This window comes from Nicotiana tabacum, chromosome 5 (genome assembly GCF_000715075.1).
Source record: "Nicotiana tabacum cultivar K326 chromosome 5, ASM71507v2, whole genome shotgun sequence".
Classification (NCBI taxonomy): Eukaryota; Viridiplantae; Streptophyta; class Magnoliopsida; order Solanales; family Solanaceae; genus Nicotiana; species Nicotiana tabacum.
The window spans coordinates 130,087,989-130,110,886 of record NC_134084.1 but is presented as its reverse complement, the minus strand read 5'-3'; the positions used below and the strand labels follow the sequence as shown (position 1 = coordinate 130,110,886).

The 22,898-nt window shown below is 38.4% G+C and overlaps 1 protein-coding gene and 1 non-coding gene across 3 annotated transcripts; both read right to left on the bottom strand.

The window, feature by feature from the left end:
- Positions 1-1,979: 1,979 nt before the first annotated feature.
- On the bottom strand, positions 1,980-6,858 carry LOC107803685 (protein IQ-DOMAIN 3). Of its 2 annotated transcripts, none has more exons than XM_075254066.1 (6): positions 6,584-6,858; positions 5,704-5,781; positions 5,288-5,605; positions 4,690-4,911; positions 4,066-4,185; positions 1,980-3,146 (listed from the first exon to the last, which is right to left on the bottom strand). In XM_075254066.1, exons 2-6 carry the CDS (start codon positions 5,776-5,778, stop codon positions 2,400-2,402), a joined length of 1,482 nt encoding a protein of 493 aa, XP_075110167.1. In that variant the 5' UTR covers positions 5,779-5,781; positions 6,584-6,858; the 3' UTR covers positions 1,980-2,399. The 2 variants fall into 2 exon arrangements, with proteins under 2 accessions (XP_075110167.1, XP_075110168.1); XM_075254067.1 differs by having other exon boundaries at positions 5,704-5,778; positions 6,584-6,843.
- Positions 6,859-22,133: 15,275 nt separating this feature from the next.
- Positions 22,134-22,240, bottom strand: LOC142181367 (small nucleolar RNA R71). The gene has a single exon (XR_012710035.1). It is a non-coding gene; the product is annotated as a small nucleolar RNA R71 (small nucleolar RNA).
- Positions 22,241-22,898: the final 658 nt, after the last annotated feature.

Sequence of the window (22,898 nt, the reverse complement as noted above, 5' to 3'; positions counted from 1 at the left end):
GAAAATAAAAATGTGTTTGAACATCAATTTTCAAAATATATTTCTCAAATTTATTTTGGAAAAACATGAAACATAATTTATACCCATAAGTTCTAAAAATTATCACAAATATCCAACAATACCATTATCAATAACATTAATTATATTATCACAAACCATACTCCTTAACATAAATAAATTTGGTACAAAATTATCATTTTTATAATGAACTATATGATTCACCATCAAATGACCTAGAAGACGAAGCAATATTGTTACAAAATAATAAATGGTGGGTTCTTTTATAAAATATAAAAGTTTGGAGCAATTTTTGAAAAATGTAATAATGATATTTTAGCCCAAAACCAGCTATTGAGCTGGTTTTTGAATTTGAGATTTAGGATTTTGCCAAAATATAACCAAAATCTATGACCAAATATGTGTTTGCCAAATAAAATCCAAATTTATTTTGGCAAAATATATGGCCAAACGGGTCCTTAATTTTATTGGACTCCGGCTGAGGAAATTTACTCCCATTTCTTATGCTCCATTTTTATCACTTAGTCGTAATTAAGTGTTTAATATTTTCTTAATTTATAATTCTTATGATTACATTACTTTTTATTGTATATGCTGAATAAGCATAAATATTTTACATGAGGCCAATCTCTTCAAATTTTTATTTATTTACTGAATTATTCTCGTATACGTTACAACTACAGCATTTGTAAATACATAATCTAGCATTATAATTTTATTTTTTATAGTACATATTATGTAGTAGAAAGGTTTACCTTTTTTAAACCGAGAGTCTGTTGAAAACAGCCTCTCTATTTCGTCAGGTAAAGGGTAAGGTCTGCGTACACACTACTCTCCCTAGACCCAACTTATGACATTGTAATTGGTATGTTGTTGTTGTATTATGTAGTGGAAAAGATCTAAAAATTGCTCTTGTACAAGTCATTTCAGTGTTGTGTATACTCCTATCTAATCTGGCATCACCTAGTAAAATTACCCGTCCTCGTATATTTGTATGATTGGAGTATGTTTCTTTGCACAAATTTTATCAATTAATTATGGTTAAGTAATGTATATTTGGAACTTGACTCATTACTTAACCAGGATAAATCAACATGATTTGGTAGATGTACCAAGGTCTAAGTAAGTTTAGGTTTATTAATTTTTTTTTAATGTTTATTAGTTTTTGACATTTGTATCAATCAGAAATTTTTAAGTGCAGATGCATCCTAATCCATATCTTGTTAACTTATGTCTCCTTTTTTTTTTATTTAAATTTTAATTAGCAATTATTTATATTTTTTTTCTCCTTTTTTGTCACTGCTTAAAGCTTTGGATTGTTGTAGACAGAGGATATAAAGAACTGATGAGGGCTAATTGTAAGTCATCCTACTGCTGATAGTAGCACTAGCACATATTGTTAGCACATCATGTTTCCATTTTCAATTTGTCATCCGTTTTCATTCTGATGGTTCACATGATATCCAATTCATATGTAATAATTTCCAATGCAGTTTTCTTTTCGAATTACGTCAAAAGGGCAGCCCGGTGCACTAAGCTCATCCTATGCGCGGGGTCCGAGGAAGGGTCAGACCACAAGGGTTTATTGTACGCAACCTTATCCTGTATTTCTGCAAGAGGCTGTTTCAATGGCTCGAACCTGTGACCTCCTGGTCACATGGCAGCAACTTTACCAATTAAACCAAGGTTCCCCTTCACTTATTTTAATAATCGTGATGTCAGGACCAGTTGTGCACAACTAATTCAACATGACACCTGCTACCTCCGAATCATGTTATTTTCTTTTCTAATCGAGCTTCTACTTTAATTAATATTTGCTTTCTGGAATGGCAAACTGGCTTTCAGAACTGCAGATACTTGTTCTGGCCAGGTTCGAATTGAAGTTCTGTTGGAAAGCATAGAGAACTTATTATGATTAACATTCAGATTTAAGGCCATCTTTGCAAACATCTCCAGAATTCTTGAAGGCAAATACCAATTGATTTAAGGACAGAAAAACAACAATGTCCATTGACTAAATAAAGAAACAGTCTCTCTTTTCACTATATTGTGTACATACTAAAGATGGAATCATATAATCACAATGAAAAAAAACGTTTCTCTAAAATAAATTCACAACTATCACAATCTGAAATCATCAACACTCGTGGGAGGAAAAAAAAATTAAAAAGCATGTATCAATTTTTTTTTTTTTTTGATAAATTAAAAAGCAAGTACGCGCAGGCATACACATAAAGTAACGACTTCATATTGATTTTATGCAGAAGTTGAAGTTGCACGAATCGATCAAATAATGCCTTGTTTCAAATCCTTATATCTTCTCTGCATTTAACTGGTATTGCAGGGCCGAGGGACAGCTTTAATACTTGTGACAAGATGAGTCAGTTGACAACTCCATTCGCGTAAACGCCAGCAATAGAAGTATTTGTGCTTGTGGAGATACTCTCGATCTTTGGTGGGCCTGAATGCCGCCTTGTAATGGCTGGTGAAGCTGAGTAAGAGAGTCGCTTCTTCACAGAACCTGCTGATCCCTTTTCTGGTGTTGTACCGTTTTCCATGCCCAATGGGCTTTGCAACCGCGTTCTTGCTTTTGCTGACTGAGTGGAAGCCATATAACTTGGCACCGAGGAGGAACTTGCCAAGCTCTCCTCATCATCTCTTACGGATGACCCTGCAATGCTGTGCCTCCTGTTCCGTTCTGATTGAACACTAAACACGCTTCGTGAGTCATCATCTTGGTTTATTGCACTGACTCTTGCACTCGCTGGTTTTAGTTTTCTAGCTGTTGGAGAAGCGCCTGGCTTGGAATGGGTAGTAGGGCCTGGCTTGGAAGGGGTAGTAGGGGACTGGCGGCTTGAACGACGGTTTGGCTTTTGGCTGGATGGAGAAGAAGGGAGTTCAGAATTCAGCTGATGCCGGGCAAATGCCTTGGTAATTTCTCCTCCAGCAATGCTCACACTGGCACTTCTAACAGACATGTGATCACTTTTAAGTTCTTTCTCCGACATGCTTTGGGTTTCCGTTGGCCTAGCACCCATCCATCGCTCTAACCAACTCCAACCCCATTGAGGATTGGTTGGATCCATAAACAACAAATTGGTAGATTTTGACGACTTCTTCCAGGTTTGCTGTCATGTCAACAGTAGAAGCAGAAAAGAGCTGTCCACAAATTCAGAATGTAGGTTCAACAACAACAACAACGACCCAGTGAAATCCCACTAATGGGGTCTGGGGATGGTAGTGTGTACGCAGACCTTACCCCTACCCCGAAGGGGTAGAGAGGCTGTTTCCGAAAGACCCTCGGCACAAGAGGACAAAAAGAAGACAAAAAGACAAAAGAGGACAATATCAGTATCATCACGGAAATCATAAAAAAAATAGGAACAACATGAAATCCAGAAGAAAGATGCAAAGCAAAAGCGATAACTAGTAAATAAGTCTTGGCACTGAAAAGCGAAATAATAAGGCACGACATTGCCACTAACTATCTAGACAAAAACCCTACCAGACTATTTTAACAACGGTACGAAGTAAGTCAAGACTCAACTACCTCCTAACCTACAACCCTAATCCTCGACTTCCACATCTTCCTATTAAGTGCCATGTCCTCGGAAATCTGAAGCCTCGCCATGTCCTGCCTGATTACCTCTCCCCGATACTTCTTAGGCCACCCTCTACCTCTTCTCGTGCCCTCCACAACCAGCCGCTCATACTTCCTTACTGAAGCATCTGGGCTTCTCCTCTGTACATGCCCGAAATGCATGTAAAGATATTCATTTAAAGAAATGCACTGTGTATTGGCTAATACGAGAAAACAAAAATAGATGAAACCAAGATATCAGCAATAATATCATCATTAAAATTTGAGGTTTTTCTTTTGGTAAGCATCATTGTTAATATTTGACTGTACAAATGTGAGGCAAAAATATGATTCCTAGAAACATCACCTTGGAATATTGGTACAAGGTTACATACATCTAACCCACAGTGGACTGCCCTATTTCAGAATGTTAATTGTCCTATATAAAAGAATGATTAGTGGAGTACCTGGTGGGAATATGAATAGGCTAGTGCTCTTTCTCGTCTCGTTGCAGCTTCATATTTGCTGAGCAAACTTGCTTCAATTTGCTCCTTTGATTGTAGACTATCATCCCATTCCTCCCCTTTCTATCAAAACAGCACATGGTAAGTGTAATAAGACAAGAGGCATTTAAAAACTATACATTCCCGCAAGGATATGAATGCACAGTATACAAACAACGAGAAACCCCCCCCCCCCCACACACACACACACAAAATTCCCAAAGAAAAAAGTGTAAAAAGAAAAGAGGATCAACTTGGCTGATAGCACAAAATAATATATTTAATATCCTGAGCCGTTAAATACACAAAAAGGCATCGATAAATTACACCCTAAGATGAGTTGCTTCTGGTGATATCTCCAAAATCGAAAATATACAGTGTGCAATGATAGGATGGTCAAATGTATACACCAAATTCCATCTTGCAGAAAGTTTTGACGTCAGCGCCCCCATAAATTCGGTATTTAGCATGTACCAAGGAACTTCGCTAAAATACTGAATACCAATTGTATGGCGTCACGTTTATTTTGAAAACAGATTCATCTCAGATATGTCATAAAGAAAGGTGGAATTAAAAAAGAATACTGACCCTCAAACTCTCAAGTTCTTTCGCATGTTTCTGCATAAGCTGTCTCTGGAGAGTTCGGTTCTCCTCCAGCAGCCTGCTCCGTCTAGAACTAATCTGAGACTGGGCGCGTGATAGAGTCTGCATACATTTCAAAGTATTTGCAGTTTGCTGTTTGACAGTAGGTCCATCAACTAGTGTTTTGAGTCTCACAAGTCCTCTTAAAGCCCTCAATGCCCTTCTGGCCTGCAAATGAGAAATCCCCACGGTAAGTTATATCTCAGTACCAGATCATTTATTACATGTTCTCACAAGTACAGCAATATAGCTTTCTCAGAGGTAGAGTTAGAATTTTGAGTTTATGGGTTCTGAATTTCAGAAAGGGCAGTTTATTGGGATCTGGATAAATTATTTAAATATATTAAATTAGTTTTGAAGAAAAATACAAGGTTTGGGCCAAAGCTACTGGGTTCTACGGAACCATGCAAGCTTGTGGCTCCGCCCCTGGCCTTCTATTGCATTTTTTTTAAACTGAGAGAATCAAGTTTATCATAAAATATCTGAAAGAAACTTTCCCGGAAATGGAAAAATCACTTGAATGCATAGGAGTACAGATGCATACCAGATATCCTCGAAATGCAGTCTGAATCCTGATTGCTGCTATTTCCTCCTTGGATTCGCCAGAAAACTGATTAACTGTAGTTAACTGAACAACCTCCGCAGCAGCCTGGGCAGCTGCAACAGCTGCTTCAGCTGCTGCTGCCGTGGCAACTGCAACAGAATAAACATGTTTAGTCTGCTCTTGTTCCACTTCAGCCAGCTTGACCTCTTCTGCTGGAGGAACAGGATGAGGAGGAGAAACAGTAGTAACAACCAAAGTTGAAGAATCTGGTACTGGATGCTTTTTCCCGAACCATTTCTTCTTCGATTTACTTGCTTTCTGAAATTGAGATCAAGAAATGTCAGGCACCTTTGATAAAAAGAAAAAATCCTTATATCATGCTAGAAAAGTAACGCATATTGTTACTTCAAGATAACCTTCTCTGCCTTTTCCTTAGGATCCGGACTCAGAGCCTTCTTTACTGAAGAAAACCAGCTTCCTTTCTTCCCCATCTTCTGCACAAATTACCCCATTTAGAAGACAATACATACTACATTAGGGATGATTCAACTTTTTTTTTTTTAGAAATTCAGTAAACTAAGTAATATTACAAAAGTAGAAATATCCAACTTAATATTATGAGGTATTGTATGGAAGATCAAAATTTTACACTAATGTACATGTAATTTATAGAAGCTAAGATTACCTCAAGATACAAGTTACAACAACAACAGAGTCCCACAAGTGGGGTCCAGGGATGGTGGCGTGTGTGCGGTATATGGAAGATCAAAATTTTACCCTAAAGAGTCCCTCGGCCACCTCAAGATACAAGTTGAAAAATGAAACAGTAACTGAAAGATTTATGGATAATACTTAAATGTATAACCAACATACCAAGTTAGCTGAGCCCACATAATCTAAATCTAATTTCTCAACCAGAGATAAGAGCAAGCAAGATTCTTGATACATAATACTAGGCTGACAAGAGAATCTCATCAATGCATAATTTGGTTCTCCTTTTCAATACTTTTTGAATAGTTCTATAAGCTTCAAAAACCAAAAATACAAACTTTCTAGGATTTAAGATAATGCAACCTATACCCCAACAAAAGTTTCTGAAAAGGGAAGGAATTTAACTATGACATTTCAATTAGTAGCTTCCCTTTCCTAAAGAGTTAAATTTCACAGAAAAATATCAACATTACACTATCCATATACCAAAACAGCAAAGAACTTGAAGAAAACAAAAGGAAAGAAAAATCAAACAGGTAGCTAAAATTTTCTTGATTTGATAAAAGGGAAACATATGAATAATACCTTGCAAAATTAGAGCTCCAGAGATCTCAGAAAGCTTCAATTTTGTTCAAAGACTGTAGCTTTTTCTATATCAAGAATCACAATGTGGCTTCTCCTCTGTAAAAGAAACAAAAAGATAAGAAAAAAATTGGACCCCTCTAATATTTAGCGACCCTTTTTCATTTGTAGTGACTAATGAGAGAGAGAAAATAGATCTTGTTGGGTTTAAGAACAATTCCAACTATTGAATGAGAGAATACGAAGGAAAAACAGCTGGTTTAGCCAAGTATGTGAGTGTGTGTGACCCTCCACTTGGAGGAGCTGGAATAGTGGACCCTACATGAAATTATCAGTTACCCCACACAACTCACTATTTTTTTGTATTTGATGAACAATGATTAGATTCTTTAAACATATTTAGCCGACACAATTTTCATTGTACCGTTAAGCATTTATGGTATCTCCAGTTTTCACATTCCAAAAAAGAAAAAAACACGCAGTTTAATTTGTTATGGTTTTGGATCATAATTAATATGTATTGCACAAATATTCTAAAATATATTCTGCAAAAGTATTTCCGGTGTAAAGGAGTTGGATAAATGATTAATGTATTGATGGTGTAAGAAATTAATTACATAATTGGTGCCGTCATATGAATAAAATACTATACCTTGTATTTGAACTCATGAACTAAAATAATTTTGTAACCACATTTGGGATTTACCCTAAAATCTTCAGAAGTTCACCTATATGCCGAATTTTTTTTGCTTATTTGCACGATATAAAATTTCGACAAAGGATATTCAATTGAACCCTTAAGCTTCGGCCTAGATTACATATAGCTAATTGATCATATAGAATTAGTAATCTAGAAATAATAAGTTCATTGATAATATAACAAATTAAATTACATCTATTATATATAAAAAATTACATTATCAGTGTAAACATCTAATTGTTAGTGTCTGGAAATTGAGTTTAAAGAAAGGATATATTACTATTGACAACAACAACAACAACAACAACAACAACGACCCAGTATAATCTCACAAGTGGGGTCTGGGGAGGGTTGTATGTACGCAGACCTTACCCCTACTCCGAAAGGTAGAGAAGCTGTTTCCAGGAGACCTTCGGCTCAAAAGAAGCAATAGGAGATGATATATTACTATTGACAAAAGTAATTTTAAAATTTAAAATCGTCTGTAAAATTGAAGTAGTGTTGTCTTTTCAGATGTATAATGTTTTTCCATGTAAATTAAAAAAAAAGTAAATTCATAAATATTTTTCTTTTTAAATATTAATATGTAAAAGATTGCTTTTACCAAATGCAGACTTTCTTGTTCTTTACTAACCAATGATTACTTCCACATTGTTTATATTTATGCTTACAATTGGTTTCAGTGGAAGTAGTTTATTCGTCCTACCATTCGATTTCGGATGCTGCCATGTTAGATAAAGTTAAACAAACAGTTATCTAATTCAGTTGGTGAATATTAATAGAGTTCTGAAAATAATTACTTAACTTTATCCCTTTATGGTTCAAAAAATAACGGAACAAGCAACAGCATATTACAATCCCAGAAATTAAGGCTGGGGCTATGGGTTACATATGGTGATTAATATTCTCGTTGTCCCAATTTATTTGATGTATTTCGAATTTCGAGAATTAAACTGTTCAATTTTTATTGCGAATAGAATTTTTTCTTTTTTTAAAAATAAAATTTACATATTTGGGAACACATTAAACCTTAAAAGTACTATAAGCCTCAATAATTAATAAATTAAAATATTTAAAGACATATAAAGAATCATGATAAAAAAACTCATTTCGACTCTCAAAATTCAAAATGCATCAAATAAATTAGAACAAATGAGTATAATTTTATATTGTGCAAAATATTTTTAAATGATATGATAGCCTGCCTTTTTCCTTTGTTAGACCTTTTACTTTATTTTTGCAACAAAGGTTCATGCATTTGACGAAATCTTCCAGTTGTTCTTAATCTTAGTATATCTACTTCTCATAGAAGGGCTGGAACTTTGTAAACATTACAATTTGTGCTCATCATCTACAGTTATGCGCTCCCTAACCAAAAGGCAAAACTCAAGAAGCCAACTACCATTAATATATAAAGAATTAACTTAAATGGTCGTTAATCTAATCACTTAATCTAAAAATAGTAGGCGAATGTATAGTATAAATATAGTAAAAAGGTAAACAATGAATGATTGGTTGTGTAAAGATACTTTAATACTCTATATAGTATCTGCAAATAGTTGATGGTGATTGAAAATCTGAATTATTCAAATTGATGGTGCTGTTGAACCTCTCCTTAGATTTCTATTTTCATTTAGCCATATTGGTTATAAAACATGTATGTCGTTAAACGGAAACAGACGATAATCATAAAATTAGTTGTTATTTTCTTGTTTTCTTAAAGGTTTCGGTAGAATTGGTTGTCATTTAAGCATCCTTTGCGATTATGCATAGTTGTTGCTATTGTAATACCTGACTGTCGAAACTCAATAATGCTTGTCATGAATAGAAATATGTTGGGACATATCAACTACCACACAAACATACTGTATAGGGTAAAATTAATTTTACATTAAATAATCGAATGATTGTGTGACACGTGAAATCGGAGGCAAACGAAAGATGAATCGAGTAAGAACCAAGATCGAGGATAACAGCTGTAATTGGTATCGGATAAATTCCGAAGGGAGCATGATCAACGGAAGCAAAAAGAATGTTCGTAAGAATTAAGAATATTCCTTAATATTAAATAGGCAGCCGTTGCAGAAAACTTTAGCATTCATGACATGCCGTTATATATTCGTCAATGGCCCCTATTATTGTCATTTAAGAGAGGGTTGATCCTCGAATATTGTTTCCTAGGCATAGCTAGCTATAATTAGGGACTTCAACAACCATCGTAAGCATACAAAATCTTGGGCAAAACTTGTGATACATTCTATTCTCAAGCTAAATAATATAACTTTATTTCCTGCTTTATATTGCTATTATTTTTGTCCTCGGTGGCATCGCTCCCGGAGCCAAATCTGCCATTTCTTTGGTTTTTATGCTAAGTCTTATTTTTAATCTAATTTATTTATCATTTTTGGATCAAATCAGTTCGCTTGTCTATAAACCACGTAACAAATTCAATTGTACCATTTTATGGGTAAGCAGTTTGGCGCCACTGTGGGGCTTAGACAGTTGCGTAATTGAATTGATCCATGTATCTATTACTAACTTGTTTGATTCTTTGTTTCATAGCAAAAAATCGGAAAAAAGGCAGCTAACGATGCCAACATCGCACACAATGTTGAGGTTGTTACACCCTATGTTTTCGTACGTAAAAGTATGCCATAAGTAAATTGATGAAAGCTCGAAAATGAGATGTTACATCTCGCATTTTCGTACGTTAAGGTTTCGTCGATTAAGCTCAGGAATAAGATTATTTTGAGGTTATAAGTATTATGCTATTTCAGACAAGTGATAAGTAAATTCGTGAAGGTGAGAGGGTAAGCGAATCGAAGAAAATGAGTTTCGTCGAAATTTGACATTTTGGGATAAAATAGGGTCCGAGCTATAATACCCGGTATTTATGGACTAGTGCCATACAACGTACCATATGACCATGATAGTAAGGTATATAAAATATGTTAAAAGTGAGTAGTATTTTAAGTAATTTGAGGTAATTCTTAATTATGTGGATAATTGAGTAATTAGTAATTTTAGTGGGAGATTAACTAATTAATTAGTTTATTTGGATAAGTTTGATTAGTCTCCTTAACGTGGCAGCCCAAGTAATGACTCTTAGTCATTAAAATAGGTGGCATATTAGGGGCTTTAGGCCAAAGCTTAGTCATCCTAAAATGGGGCCCACTCTATTTGATTAAAGAAACCACCTCCCTACATCATTAAAGGGAAATGACAATGTTTACTTAATAACGGATGATGGAATTCTCTAAAGGGATTCTTATGAACCCCGACAAGGTCCAACGTGAATTGCAAATTCGAAAAAAGCTCGGTACAATCTTTCTCAAGAATATCATACGAATTTTTCCCTACTTCGATCCGCCGTTATGTATTTTCGCAAAAGGCATATATTAGAGCGATTGTCAAGAGAATCGGTTCAGGTATGTTAAGGCTATCCCTTCTTTATTTTTGATATGATCCATACGATACAAACGAAATGAGCAAATGCACAACTTCCATAAATGACTATATTCATAGAAATACTAGAGGTTCCTATGTTCTTGATTCTCCATATGTCTTATTAATCTATCGTCTGTTCATGGGTCTCAGAAAATATGTAAGTTGATAAAGTTTATTTCATGATTTAATCAGAGGCATAATGGTCTTATGACGTTCTGAGAGATTTATTGACGTGCTTCTCATGCATTGCGTTCATTTATACGTGTACATTGACCTAATGATCATATGACGTTATATACACGTACACACACACACACACACACACACATATATATATATATATATATATATATATATATATATATATATATATATATATATATGTATATGGGATATGGAAAAAGATTACGGCGTTATATACGCACCACCACCTGATCAGCTGGTATACGTTGATGATTTACCCACAGTGGCCGAGATGATATGATGGGATGCCCTCAGAGGCTTGATGATGTTGTTTACACGTATATATGTGCATGGTATGACATTTATACATATATGCATGACATTTTAAATGATTTACAGAGCTATTCAGACTTACATGTCGAGTCTTTTACTTCATGTTTCTCTCATGACTTTCATTTACTGATGTTCATTCCTTACATACTCGGTACTCTATTTGTACTGACATCCCTTTTGCCTGGGGATGCCGCGTTTCATGCCCGTAGGTCCCGGTAGACAGGTTGAGAGTCCTCCAAGTAGGCTACCAGCTCAGCGGAAGGTGTTTGTGCGCTTCATTTGTTCCAGAGTTGCTTATTTGGTCAGTATGATTAGTACATGTATTGATTGGTATGTGGGGCCCTGTCTCGACCTTTATGATATTATGTACTCTTAGAGGCTTGTAGATATATATCATGTTTATGAAAGATTGTATAGCTTTGTCGGCCTATGTTCAGTATACGAGTGATCATTTTGGTCTTATAGGCCCGTATGTCATATGTATAGGTCGGTATAGAGTACTTCCTCATGCTTTATTCTAGTCATCTCATGACAACCTTTCTGGTTCATTACCTATGATAATATGATACGAAAGATACGTTATATTGGTACTCGGTTGAGTAAGGCACCAGGTTCCCGTCACGGCCCATTAGTCTGGGTCGTGACAGAGGCGCACGAAAATCTGCCTCAACATGAGGATTCAACTAGTAATACTCGCAACGAGGGGGACTTAGAAACTCCGGTCCATGGCGGATAATATCCCTGACATGTGTGGGAAATGACTCCCAATGACGCTAAGGATGAGCATGTTGCGGAAACAGTAAGGATCTTGAGAGAGCAGGAAAAGGCCATAATGGGTCCTCTCTCAAACAGGACTAGGTCATGATGGAACTAAAACAGACGTTATTAGGAACTTCCAACAATGCAAGTGGAAGAGGGTGTTCCTGCAAATCAAATGGCTCAAAGAGTTGAGAATAATACCCCAAGGGGTGAGGTCAGCTTCGACGGAGCCGGGAAAACCAGTAGCAAATCTGATAACGACAATGATAACGATTCCTTCAAAACAGAACTCATGAAATTTATGAGGGAAATGAACGAGCGAATGGATTAGAACGCGAATGAATTCCACGCCCGAATGGGTCAAATTTCGGGCGCACCACCAGTTTTGAAGGGTCCAGATTCGAAGAAGTACACCAGTTGCCGTTTAAAACGAGCTCAACACGAGAATTGATTTTGAAATGGTTCAATATGTTGGACATACCAAAGTACGATGGGACTTCAGATCCTTAGGATCACATCACAACCTACATAATGGTAGTGAAAGGAAATGACTAGACCCAACCTGAGATCTAGTCGGTTCTACTGAAGAAATTTGGGAAAATCCTCACGAAAGAGGCACTGACATGGCATTCACTTCTATCTGAGCACTCAATAGATTCTTTTGAAATGCTCGTAGATTTCTTCATTAAGGCCCATGCCGGGTCCAGGAAGGTCCAGGCCCGGAAGGCGGACATACTTAGAATTTCAAAATGAGAGTCTGATTGTAGCGTGAGTTCGTGATCAGGTTTCAAAAAGAAAGGATGTTGTTATCGGCCATGCAAGTGGGCAGCTGAGGCACTCACAAAAAGTTTGAACCCGAAGAGCTCCGACGCCTCCTGAAAGTTGAAGGAAAACCTGCTCGAGTTCCAAGCAATCACATGGGCTGATGTCCAAAACCGTTATGAATCAAATATAAGGATAACAGATGATCTCAGGTTCCGACATCAACCAAGGGTCGGGACCGAGACAAGAACCAGGATAAATTCAAAGATGATTTTGATGCAGATTAGCGATCTTCTAAGGGCCTGTTCTTGCCGTACGAGAGAGCCGAAGGACACGACATCAAAGGGTTCCGGTCTGCGGATAGGTTTTCCCGTGATAGAAGAACCGACCGCGGCTAGAACAATAGGTCATTGCAAGACAAAGAGGTATCAAGGTCCCGGGATTCCACTTATCCTAAGTTTCAGAGTACAATTTCAACGTTAGCGTCATGGAGTTGCTATCGGTGATAAGAAATATCAAAGAGGCACTATTCCTGAAGCCAACCAGATTCGATCCCAGCCAACGGGACCCCAAATTATGGTGTGAATATCATGGGACTTATGCCTACGGAACTAGGGACTGCCACCATCTACTCGAGGAGGGGGCAACGCTTTTGGCCATCTTAGGGAGTTTTTGAGCGACTGAGCCAAGAATTATTACGGCGACAAATGTGACAACACAGAACCCTCGAAGATAGAGTAAGACCCTCATCGGCTAACCATCAACATGATTTTCGGAGTAAGTGAAATCAATGAGGTAACCTACTCGGTGACCAAAAAGACAAAAATATCGGTAACCCACATGAAGAGACTCTGGGAAGTCGCTGAAGACGTTATTACCTTCACGAAGGAGGACGCCGACGGACTTCTTATACCGCAAAATAACGCCCTGGTAATTTCTCTTAATGTTTTAAATTTTAAGATTAAACATGTTTTGGTTGACCCAGGAAACTCAACCAACATATTTCAATGGAGAGTGTTGGAACAAGACAAATTAACTGTAAGCATCATTGCGGCGACAAAGGTTATCGCCGAGTTCAATCTAGAAAGTGTGACAACTCGAGGGGAGATCTTGCTGCCCACGAACGCAGAGGGGGTCATGAAGACCACCTTATTTGAAGTGGTGGATATTGGCTATAAAATAATCCTCGATAGATCATGGTTACATGAGATGAAGGTTGTACCATCAACTTATCACCAATTGCTAAATTTCCCAAACCTAGAGAGAATCAAGCAAATAAGAGAAGATCAACCAGCAACAAGAGAAATGATTGTAGTGTCAGTTTCCAGCAGTAAAAACCTAATAAATAGCAATTACAGGAACCGATGCTTACTCCCGAGCTGAGCAAAAATGATAAATACGAGGGGGTATGGAATCCCACTAGGTACCGAGATACTTTAAGGTAGCAGAAGAAATAGACACAACCAAGTCCGTGACAGAAGTGCTCGAACAAGTAGCTTTGTTTGAAGAATTCATGGAGAAAAATTTCACTTGGGAACATGACTCAATCCCGAGCTCAGGTCAAGGTTAATTATTTTATTAAAATCAACATTGAGAATTTTGTATGATCTCACTCGGAGATGAAAAAATTCCCACTAGAGGTGGCCATGCATAAGCTAATCCTGGACCCAAGCATCCCTCCGGCGAGGCAAAAGAAATGCCTGATAGCCGAGGTTAGAAACAGGTTTGTTAAGGAAGAGGTAACTCGATTACTAGATAGTGTAGTTGTAGTTCCAAAAAAGAATAATAAATTTCGAATGTGCGTAGATTACAAAGACTTGAATAAGGCGTGCCCGAAAGACTCGCTCCCACTGCCAAACATTAATCAAATGAGTGATATAATGGTCGGGCACGAGTTAGTGAGTTTCCTTTATGCCTATTTCGGGTACAATCACTTAATACAAACCCGAAGGATCAAGAAAATACTTCATTCATAACGAACTTTGGCACATATTGTCATAATGTGATGCCCTTTGTGCTGAAAAATGCTGGAGCCTCTTATTAGAGGCTCATGAACAAGATGTTTGAGAAACAAATAGGTAAAACACTGGAATTCTACGTAGATGACACGTTGGTCAAATATTTAAATGCAGGTGACCATTTAAAACGCCTCCAAGAAAACCTTCGATATCTTGAGGAAGCATAACATGGAACTCAACCCCGAAAAATGCACGTTTGGGGTTAGCTCCGGTAAGTTCTTGGGTTTCCTAGTTTCACAAAGAGGGATCGAGGTAAATCCGACAAGATCAAAGCTATCGAGGACATCTCAGACCAGCTAACAAGCATGAAAGAAGTCCAAAGGCAAACCTGGAGATTGGCCTCTCTAAGTAGGTTCATCTCTATATCCTCGAAAAAATTCCATCACTTCTTCTCACTTTTGAAGAAGAAGAGCAATTTCGAATGGACTTCAAAATATCAACATGCCTTAAAATACTTGAAATGTTACCTATCGAGCCCCCCGTTACTATCAAATCTAGGAGAAGGCGAACATCTGCTAATATACCCAGCGGTATCTGAGGTAGAGGTAAGTGTTGTTCTAGTCCGAGAGGATAAAGGTACGCAATCTCTTATCTATTATGTTAGAAAATTTTTGTCAAGAGTGGAAAATTGTTATCCGCACCTCAATAAATTGGTCTTAGCTCTCGTAGTCGCCTCTCGAAGCTTAGGACTTATTTTCAGTGCCACCTGATAGCCATTATAACAATATTTCCCTTGTATAATGTCCTTCATAAACCTGAGTGGTTAGGATGGTTGGACAAATGGCAGTTGAAATTAGCAAATTTGATATTGAATATAAACCTAAGACTGCAATAAAATCACAAGTTTTGGATGACTTTGTGGCTGATTTCAGTCCTAGGTTATTGCCTTCGGCTGCAAAAGAAGCGATGATGTTGTTGGAAATAATAACACAAGGAGTTTGGATCTTGTTCACAAATGGATCTTCTAATGTGAAAGGGTCCGAGATCGGGGTGGTCCTAATTACTCCTTCGGGGGAGATCCTCAGGCAGGCCATAAAACTGTTTTGTCGACTAACAGTAAAATTGAGTATGAGGCTTTGATTGCATGACTTGAGCTGGCCTGGGGACTTGGCTCCAAGGTTGTCGAAATCAAATGTGATTCCCAACTGGTAGTAAACCAAGTATATGGAATTTTTTATCGAAAGGAGGAGTGCATGCAATAATACGCGATTAAAGTTCAAACTTTGCTTACACGATTCAAAGAGTAGTCAATCATACACATACCAAGAGAAGAGAACGTAGAAGTAGATGCATTGGCCAATTTGGGGTTATCTACGTTGATGAAAGGATCTGATTCCGGCACTGCCGTTCAACTTATGCATTCAGTACTAGATGTAGACGGCTGTTGTGAAGTAAACACAACCAAGCTAGTATGGGACTGGAGGAATGAGTTTATCGATTACCTTTAGCATGGCAAGTTGCCTAAATACCCAAAGTCATCTCGGGCACTACGAACCAAAGCGGCGTTATAGCCTCTTGGGTGGATAGTTATATAGAAGATTCTTCCAAGGCCTATTGGTCTGATGTTAAGGAGCCTCAGACTACCTAATGAGAGAAGTACATGAAGGAATGTTAGGAACCACTCAGGTGCAAATTCATCGGTGCTAAAACTGGTTAGGGCAAGATACTACTGGACCCGGATGGAACAAGACGCAAAGGCATTCGTTCAAAAATGCGACAAGAGTCAACGCCATGCACAATTGGTGAACCATCTGGCAAATAAATTTGCTTGTCTATAAACCATGTACCAAATTCAACTGTATCATTTTATGGGTAAACAATTTAGCGCCCATCGTGGGGCTTAGGCAATTGCGTAATTGAGTTGATTCTTGCATCTGTTACTAACTCATTTGATTCTTTGTTTCATCATACACAATGTTGAGGCACATGAAAATCTATGTCAACATGAAGATTCAATTAGTAACACCTACAATGAGGAGGATGTGGCAACTCCGGTCCATGGCAAACGATATCCCTAACATGTGCGGGAGACGACTCCTGATGACACCGACGACAAGCATGTTGTGAAAATGGTAAGGATCTTTAGAGAGCAGCAAAAGGCCAACATGTGTCATCTCTCAAGGCAGGACCAGGTCATGACAGAACTAAAGTAGGCATTATCAGGCGCTTCCAGCAACACATATGGAAGAGGCCCAGTTCCTCCTAACGTCCTGCAAATCAAACCGCTCAAAGAGTTGATAACAACACCCTGAGTGGTGAGGTCAACTTCGATGGAGCTGGAAGGACCAACAATGGATCCAGTGACAACAATGGTAATGATCTCTTCAATACCGAACTCATGAGATTCATGAGGGAAATGAGTGAGCATATGGATCATAACGCGAATGAGTTTCACGGCTGAATGGATCAAATTCTGGGCGTACCATCAGTTTTGAAGGACCAGATTAGAAGAAGTACACACAGTTACCGTTTAAGCCGAACGCAGCATCGGAATTGATTTTGAAACTATTCAAGATGCTATATATGCCAATGTACGATGGGACTTCAAATCCTTAGGAGCATATCACAATCTATACAACATCAATGAAAGGAAACGACTTGGCCCAGCATGAGATTGAGTCAGCTCTGCTGAAGAAATTTAGGGAAACCCTTACGAAAGGGGTACTGGCATGGTATTCACTTCAACCCAAGCACTCGATAGATTCTCTTGAAATGCTCGCAAATTATTTTATTATGGCCCATGCAGGGGTAGGAAGGTCCAAGCCCGGAAGGCAGACATTCAGAATCGCACAAGGAGAGTACAAATTGCTATGAGAGTTCGTGATCAGATTCCAGAAAGAAAGAATGTTGTTACCAGTTGTACCAGATGAGTGGGTAGTGGAGGCATTCACTAAGGGTTTGAACCCGAAAAGCTCCAACGCCTCTCAAAAATTGAAGGAAAGCCTACTCGAGTTCCAAGATACCACATGGGCGGATGCCCATAACCGCTATGATTAGAAGATGATCAGATCGGCCTCCCGACATAAACTAAGGGATGGGACCAAGACAAGAACCAGGATAAGTTCAAGGATGACTTTGATGCAGACCGACAATCTTCCAAGGGCCGATTCTTGCCTTACGCGAGAGCCGAAGGACGCGACAACAAAGGGTTCTGGTCCTTAGATAGGTTCTCTCCCAATAGAAGAACTGACCATGGGTAGAATTACAGACCACTACAAGAAAAAGAGGTACCGGGGTCCCAGGATTCCTCATATCCTAGGTTGTTAGATTATAATTTCAACATCAACATAGTAGAGATGGTATCGACAATGAGAAACAACAAGGAAGTGCGGTTCTCAAGGCCAATCAGATCCGATCCCAGCCACAGGGATCCCAACTTATGGTGTGAATATCATGGAACTCATGGTCACAGAACTGAGGACAATCGACATCTACATGAGTAGGTGGCAATGTTATTAAAGAACGTCCATCTCAATGATTTCTTGAGTGACCGGCCAGAACAATTATGGCCGCAATTGAGATAATGCAAAACCCTCAAAGATAGGGGAAGACCCTCCTCGACTAACTATCAATATGATTTTGCCTGGGGGGATGATGAGATCAATGGTGTACCTTTCTCGGTAGCTAAGAAAACAAAGGTATCAGTAACTCACAGCAAAAGACTCCAAAAAGTCGTCGTATACGACATCACCTTCATGGAGAAAGACACCGATAGACTCTTTCTCCCACACAATGACGCCCTGATAATTTCTCTTAATGTCCTAGATTTCTAAATTAAATGTGTTTTGGTTGACCCAAGAAGTTCAGCCAATATCATTTAATAGAGAGTGCTTGAGCAAGCCAAATTAACCGAAAGTATCATTATGGCAAAAAAACTTCTTGCCGTGCTCAATTTGGTAAGTGTGTCAGCTCGAGGAGAGATCCTATTGCCGTGAATGCCGAAGGGGCCACGAAGACCACCTTATTTAAGGTGGTAGACGACGACATGGGCTACAACATAATTATCAGTAGACCATAGTTATATGAGATGAAGGTCGTACCATCAACATATCACCAACTACTGAAATTCCCAACCTTAGAGGGAATCAAGCAAATAAGAGGAGACCAACCGGTAGCGAGAGAAATGAACACAATGTCAATTTCCAACAGTAAGGGGAAGGAACCCAACAAATAGCAATTACATGAGCCAACGCCTACTCCCAAGCCGAGCGAATATGATAAAGACAAAGGGGCATCAGAATCCTATCGGTACTGAGATACTTTCAGGTACCGAAAGAAACAAACGCAACCAAGTCCATGGCAGAAGAGCTCGAACAAGTAGCTTTGTTTGAGGAATTCCTAGAGAGAAAATTTCACTTGGGAACATGACTCAATTGTAAGATCAAGTCGGTGTTTATAGATTTCCTTAAAACTAACATTGATTGTTTTGCATGGTCGCACTCAAATATGATAGGTATCTCGCTAGAGGTGGTCATGCATAAGCTAAGCCTGGACCTAAGCATCCCTCTGATGATGCAAAAGAAACACCCAATAACCAAGGTCAGAAACATATTTGTTAAGGAAGAGGTAACTCGATTACTTGACATCGGTACAATCTGGGAGGTGAAAAATCCTGATTGGCTAGCTAATGTAGTTATAGTTCCAAAAAAGAATAACAAATTTCGAATGTGCATAGATTACAAAGACTTGAATAAGGCATGCCCTAAAGACTCGTTCCCACTGCCAAACATTGATCAAATGATTGATGCAACGGTCAAGCAGGAGTTAATGAGTTTCCTTGATGCCTATTCTAGGTACAATCAAGTTAAGATAAACTCGGAGGATCAGGAAAAGACTTCATTCCTAACAAACTTTGGCACACATTATTATAATGTGATACCCTTCAGGCTAAAAACATCAGAGCCACTGATCAGAGGCTCGTAAACAAGATGTTCGAGAAACAAATATGTAAAATAATGGAAGTCTACATAGATGACCTGTTGGTCAAGTCTTTGAATGCAGGTGACCATTTAAAACACCTCTAGGAAACCTTCGATATCTTGAGGAATCATAACATGAAACTCAACCACAAAAATGTGCGTTCGGGGTTAGCTCCGATAAGTTCTTGGGTTTCTTGATTTCACAAAGGGGGATCGAGGTAAATCCCAACAAGATAAAAGCCATCGAGGACATCCCAGACCAGCTGACAAGTGTGAAAGAAGTCCAAAGGCTAACCGGGTGATTGGCCGCTCTAAGCAGGTTCATCTCTCGATCCTCGATAAAATGTCATCACTTCTTCTCACTTCTGAAGAAGAAGGACAATTTCGAATGGACTCCAGAATATCAATGATAATAGGCTAGATTCATGTAGTTTGACGACTATTTATGCCCCAACTTGACTATGCTTCACCATTCTAGGAAGGTTAAATGACGATAAAATGGCTCTAATTGTAAATTTCATGTTTTGCAGGAGCAAGTCGTGCTTATGAGGACTCAGGACAGTGTTCGGAGCTAAATTAAAGCAAGGAAAGCCCCTCAGAGTTGAGTACATATGAAAGAAGAAAGAAAAGAAGAGAGAAATAGTTGATCCACTCTAGCGTGGGCTGAGCGCGGCCTTAGTGCAGCCACGCTAGAGCAGAAGAAACAAGACAGTATAGAATGCCATATGCGCGTCCACTAGCGCAGCCGCGCTAGTCATTCTGGAGCGCAGAAATTTTAGGGGTAATCTTGGAAGTTTGGGGGTAATCTACTTAACCTATAAGAGGTCCAGCTCGCCCAAAAAGAGGATATCAAGGTTTTTATGGTTTTGTTCAAGGCAAGAAGAGGCAAAAAACAAGGAGGATAATTCAACATCGAGTTCTACCTTTCTTCTTTTTGTTTTTATCATTCATGATAAATTTTGCTATAGTTATTATGAACATGATTATAAGTAGCTAATTATTTAGTCTAGGGTTTTGGTGGAACCTATTGAGGGATGAACTTCTCGTTGTGTTAATATAGTTTGCCCAGTTTAATCTCTATTTGTTCATATACATTCTTGTTGTAGTTAATTGATAGGATCCTCAATTAGCTGTGCCTATTTAATATGTATTACTCGGGAGAGAGTTCATATTTTGGTAGTTGATGAATAACACCACTCCCAAAGTATATAAGGAATCAATAACCGATGGTTTAAAGGTGGGATTAGGGATAACGAAACCTTGGATGAGATCTAAGTGAGCTGTAATAAAAGCCAACTAGCGTAACTCAGGAGAATGCGTTTAGTAAATTGTCGTAATTACTCGGGAGAGAGTTACGGTAGGAAGAGTGCTCATGATCGATAGAGACGATTAGGCAAATCTATACGAAACATAACATGAAGGGATTCCATCAATAGGGGAAATCACAACCTTAGATCCTTCTCTTATTTGTTTACAACTCAGTCATAGTTAGCTTTTAGTTTACTTAATTTTATTCAGTTATAGTTAGTAGAAATATCACCAGCTGTTATTCAAAATATCTGGAAGTTGATTACGGAGAATTGAGTGAGTTTGACAAAAGTAATTGGTAGGTTAATTCCCCGTGGGATTTGACTCTAGGCTAATACCCAGATTATATTTGCAACGACCGCTTGTCCTTTTTATAAGGCATAGTTGGGCGTGATCAAATTTTGGTACAGTTGCCAGGGAATTAATGATGTTATCAATTACAATTGAAAGAAATACAAAAATTCTTAGTGTAGTCAATTTTCTTTATTATCAATCCATACATTGAAATTTTAATGTTTGCTAACTTGGTTGTACATGTGCATGCCTAGAAACTCATCGAGAACTGGTGAAGTGTTTGAAGCATTATCATATTCCGAGAAAGTTTTCAAGGCCTTGAATCAGGCCAACTGGAAAAACAAACAACAACAATCAACTGAACAACCTGAACTAGACATGGCAGACCAGGTAAACATCAAAGACAACAACGGGGATAACATGGAAGACCCAACTGCGCAGGTAGTGGCACCTCTAGTTCTAGAGGCTCATCTATATGACTGGGCGCAACCCACAACAGAGAATTTGGTCACAACGATATTAGTCCCGCAGATACAGGTTGAATCTTTTCAAATCACAAACAACATGTTGCACTTGTTGCAAAACAAGGGACTATTTTTGGGGTCATACATTGAAGATCCTCAACAACACTTGAAGAATTTCCTATCAATCTGCAAAATTCAAGGCAACCCAATGTAATTCAGGAAGCAATAAAGTTGTTGTTGTTTCCATTCTCAGTGACATGAGCTGCCCAGACTTAGCTAAATTCACTCCCTATTAATTCCATCGTGACTTGGGAGGAGTTAGTCAAGCAATTTGTGAATAAGTTTCATCTACCCAACAAGACTGCTAATCAAATTGATGAAATTTTGAGCTTCAGACAGAAACCAATGGAAACATTGTAAGAAACATGGAAATGATTTAAAGGGATATTGGTTATATGTCCGCACCACGGTATTCCAGACCAGATGTTGGGGCAGCGGTTTTACATGGGTCTAACAGATAGCGTGAAGGCTAATGTTGATGCTTCATCTGGTGGAGCATTCTTGAGCAAATCATGAAGAGAAATCCAGATCCTGTTTGACAAGATGGCACAGAATTCGGGGTGGATAACCAAGAATGCACCGATCACTCTAGTAGTTCACTCAGTGGACTTAGATCCGGCCAACACTCTTGCTGAAAATATGGCCACCTTAATGACATAAATGAGCATATTCACCAAAAAGGTGGAAGAGTCAAGGCAGAAGCAGCAGGTGCACATTGTAGATACAATCAATGGGGGCTTATGCACATCTTGCATTAGTTAGACAATTGGTAGCCAGTGGAATGCAGAAAGTGATCATCATCATTACCCTGAGAATATGAATTATGTGTCTAATTATGGGGGCCAGAGACAGGGTGGTCAGAATTGGGGCCAACAGAATCAGCCATACATGCCAGTCAAGCCACAACACAACAATGGAAATATGGGAGCCATGCGACCTCACAATAATGTGGCGCCCTACCAAAGACCACAGGGGTACAACAACCAAAATCAGCAGTAGGGTTATCATCCTCCTCAGCAGCAACATGGTGGGAGATAGGAAGATGGGTTTCCCAGACTCGAGGTAATGATG

Bases quoted from the DNA above. Each gene is read 5' to 3' on its own strand.
- LOC107803685 (XM_075254066.1), bottom strand. From the start codon at position 5,778: ATGGGGAAGAAAGGAAGCTGGTTTTCTTCAGTAAAGAAGGCTCTGAGT. The intron at 4,186-4,689 runs GTCAGTATTCTT...CTGTTTTGATAG, and splicing joins AAGAACTTGAGAGTTTGAGG to AAAGGGGAGGAATGGGATGA. The intron at 3,147-4,065 runs GTACTCCACTAA...TTGACATGACAG, and splicing joins CCTATTCATATTCCCACCAG to CAAACCTGGAAGAAGTCGTC.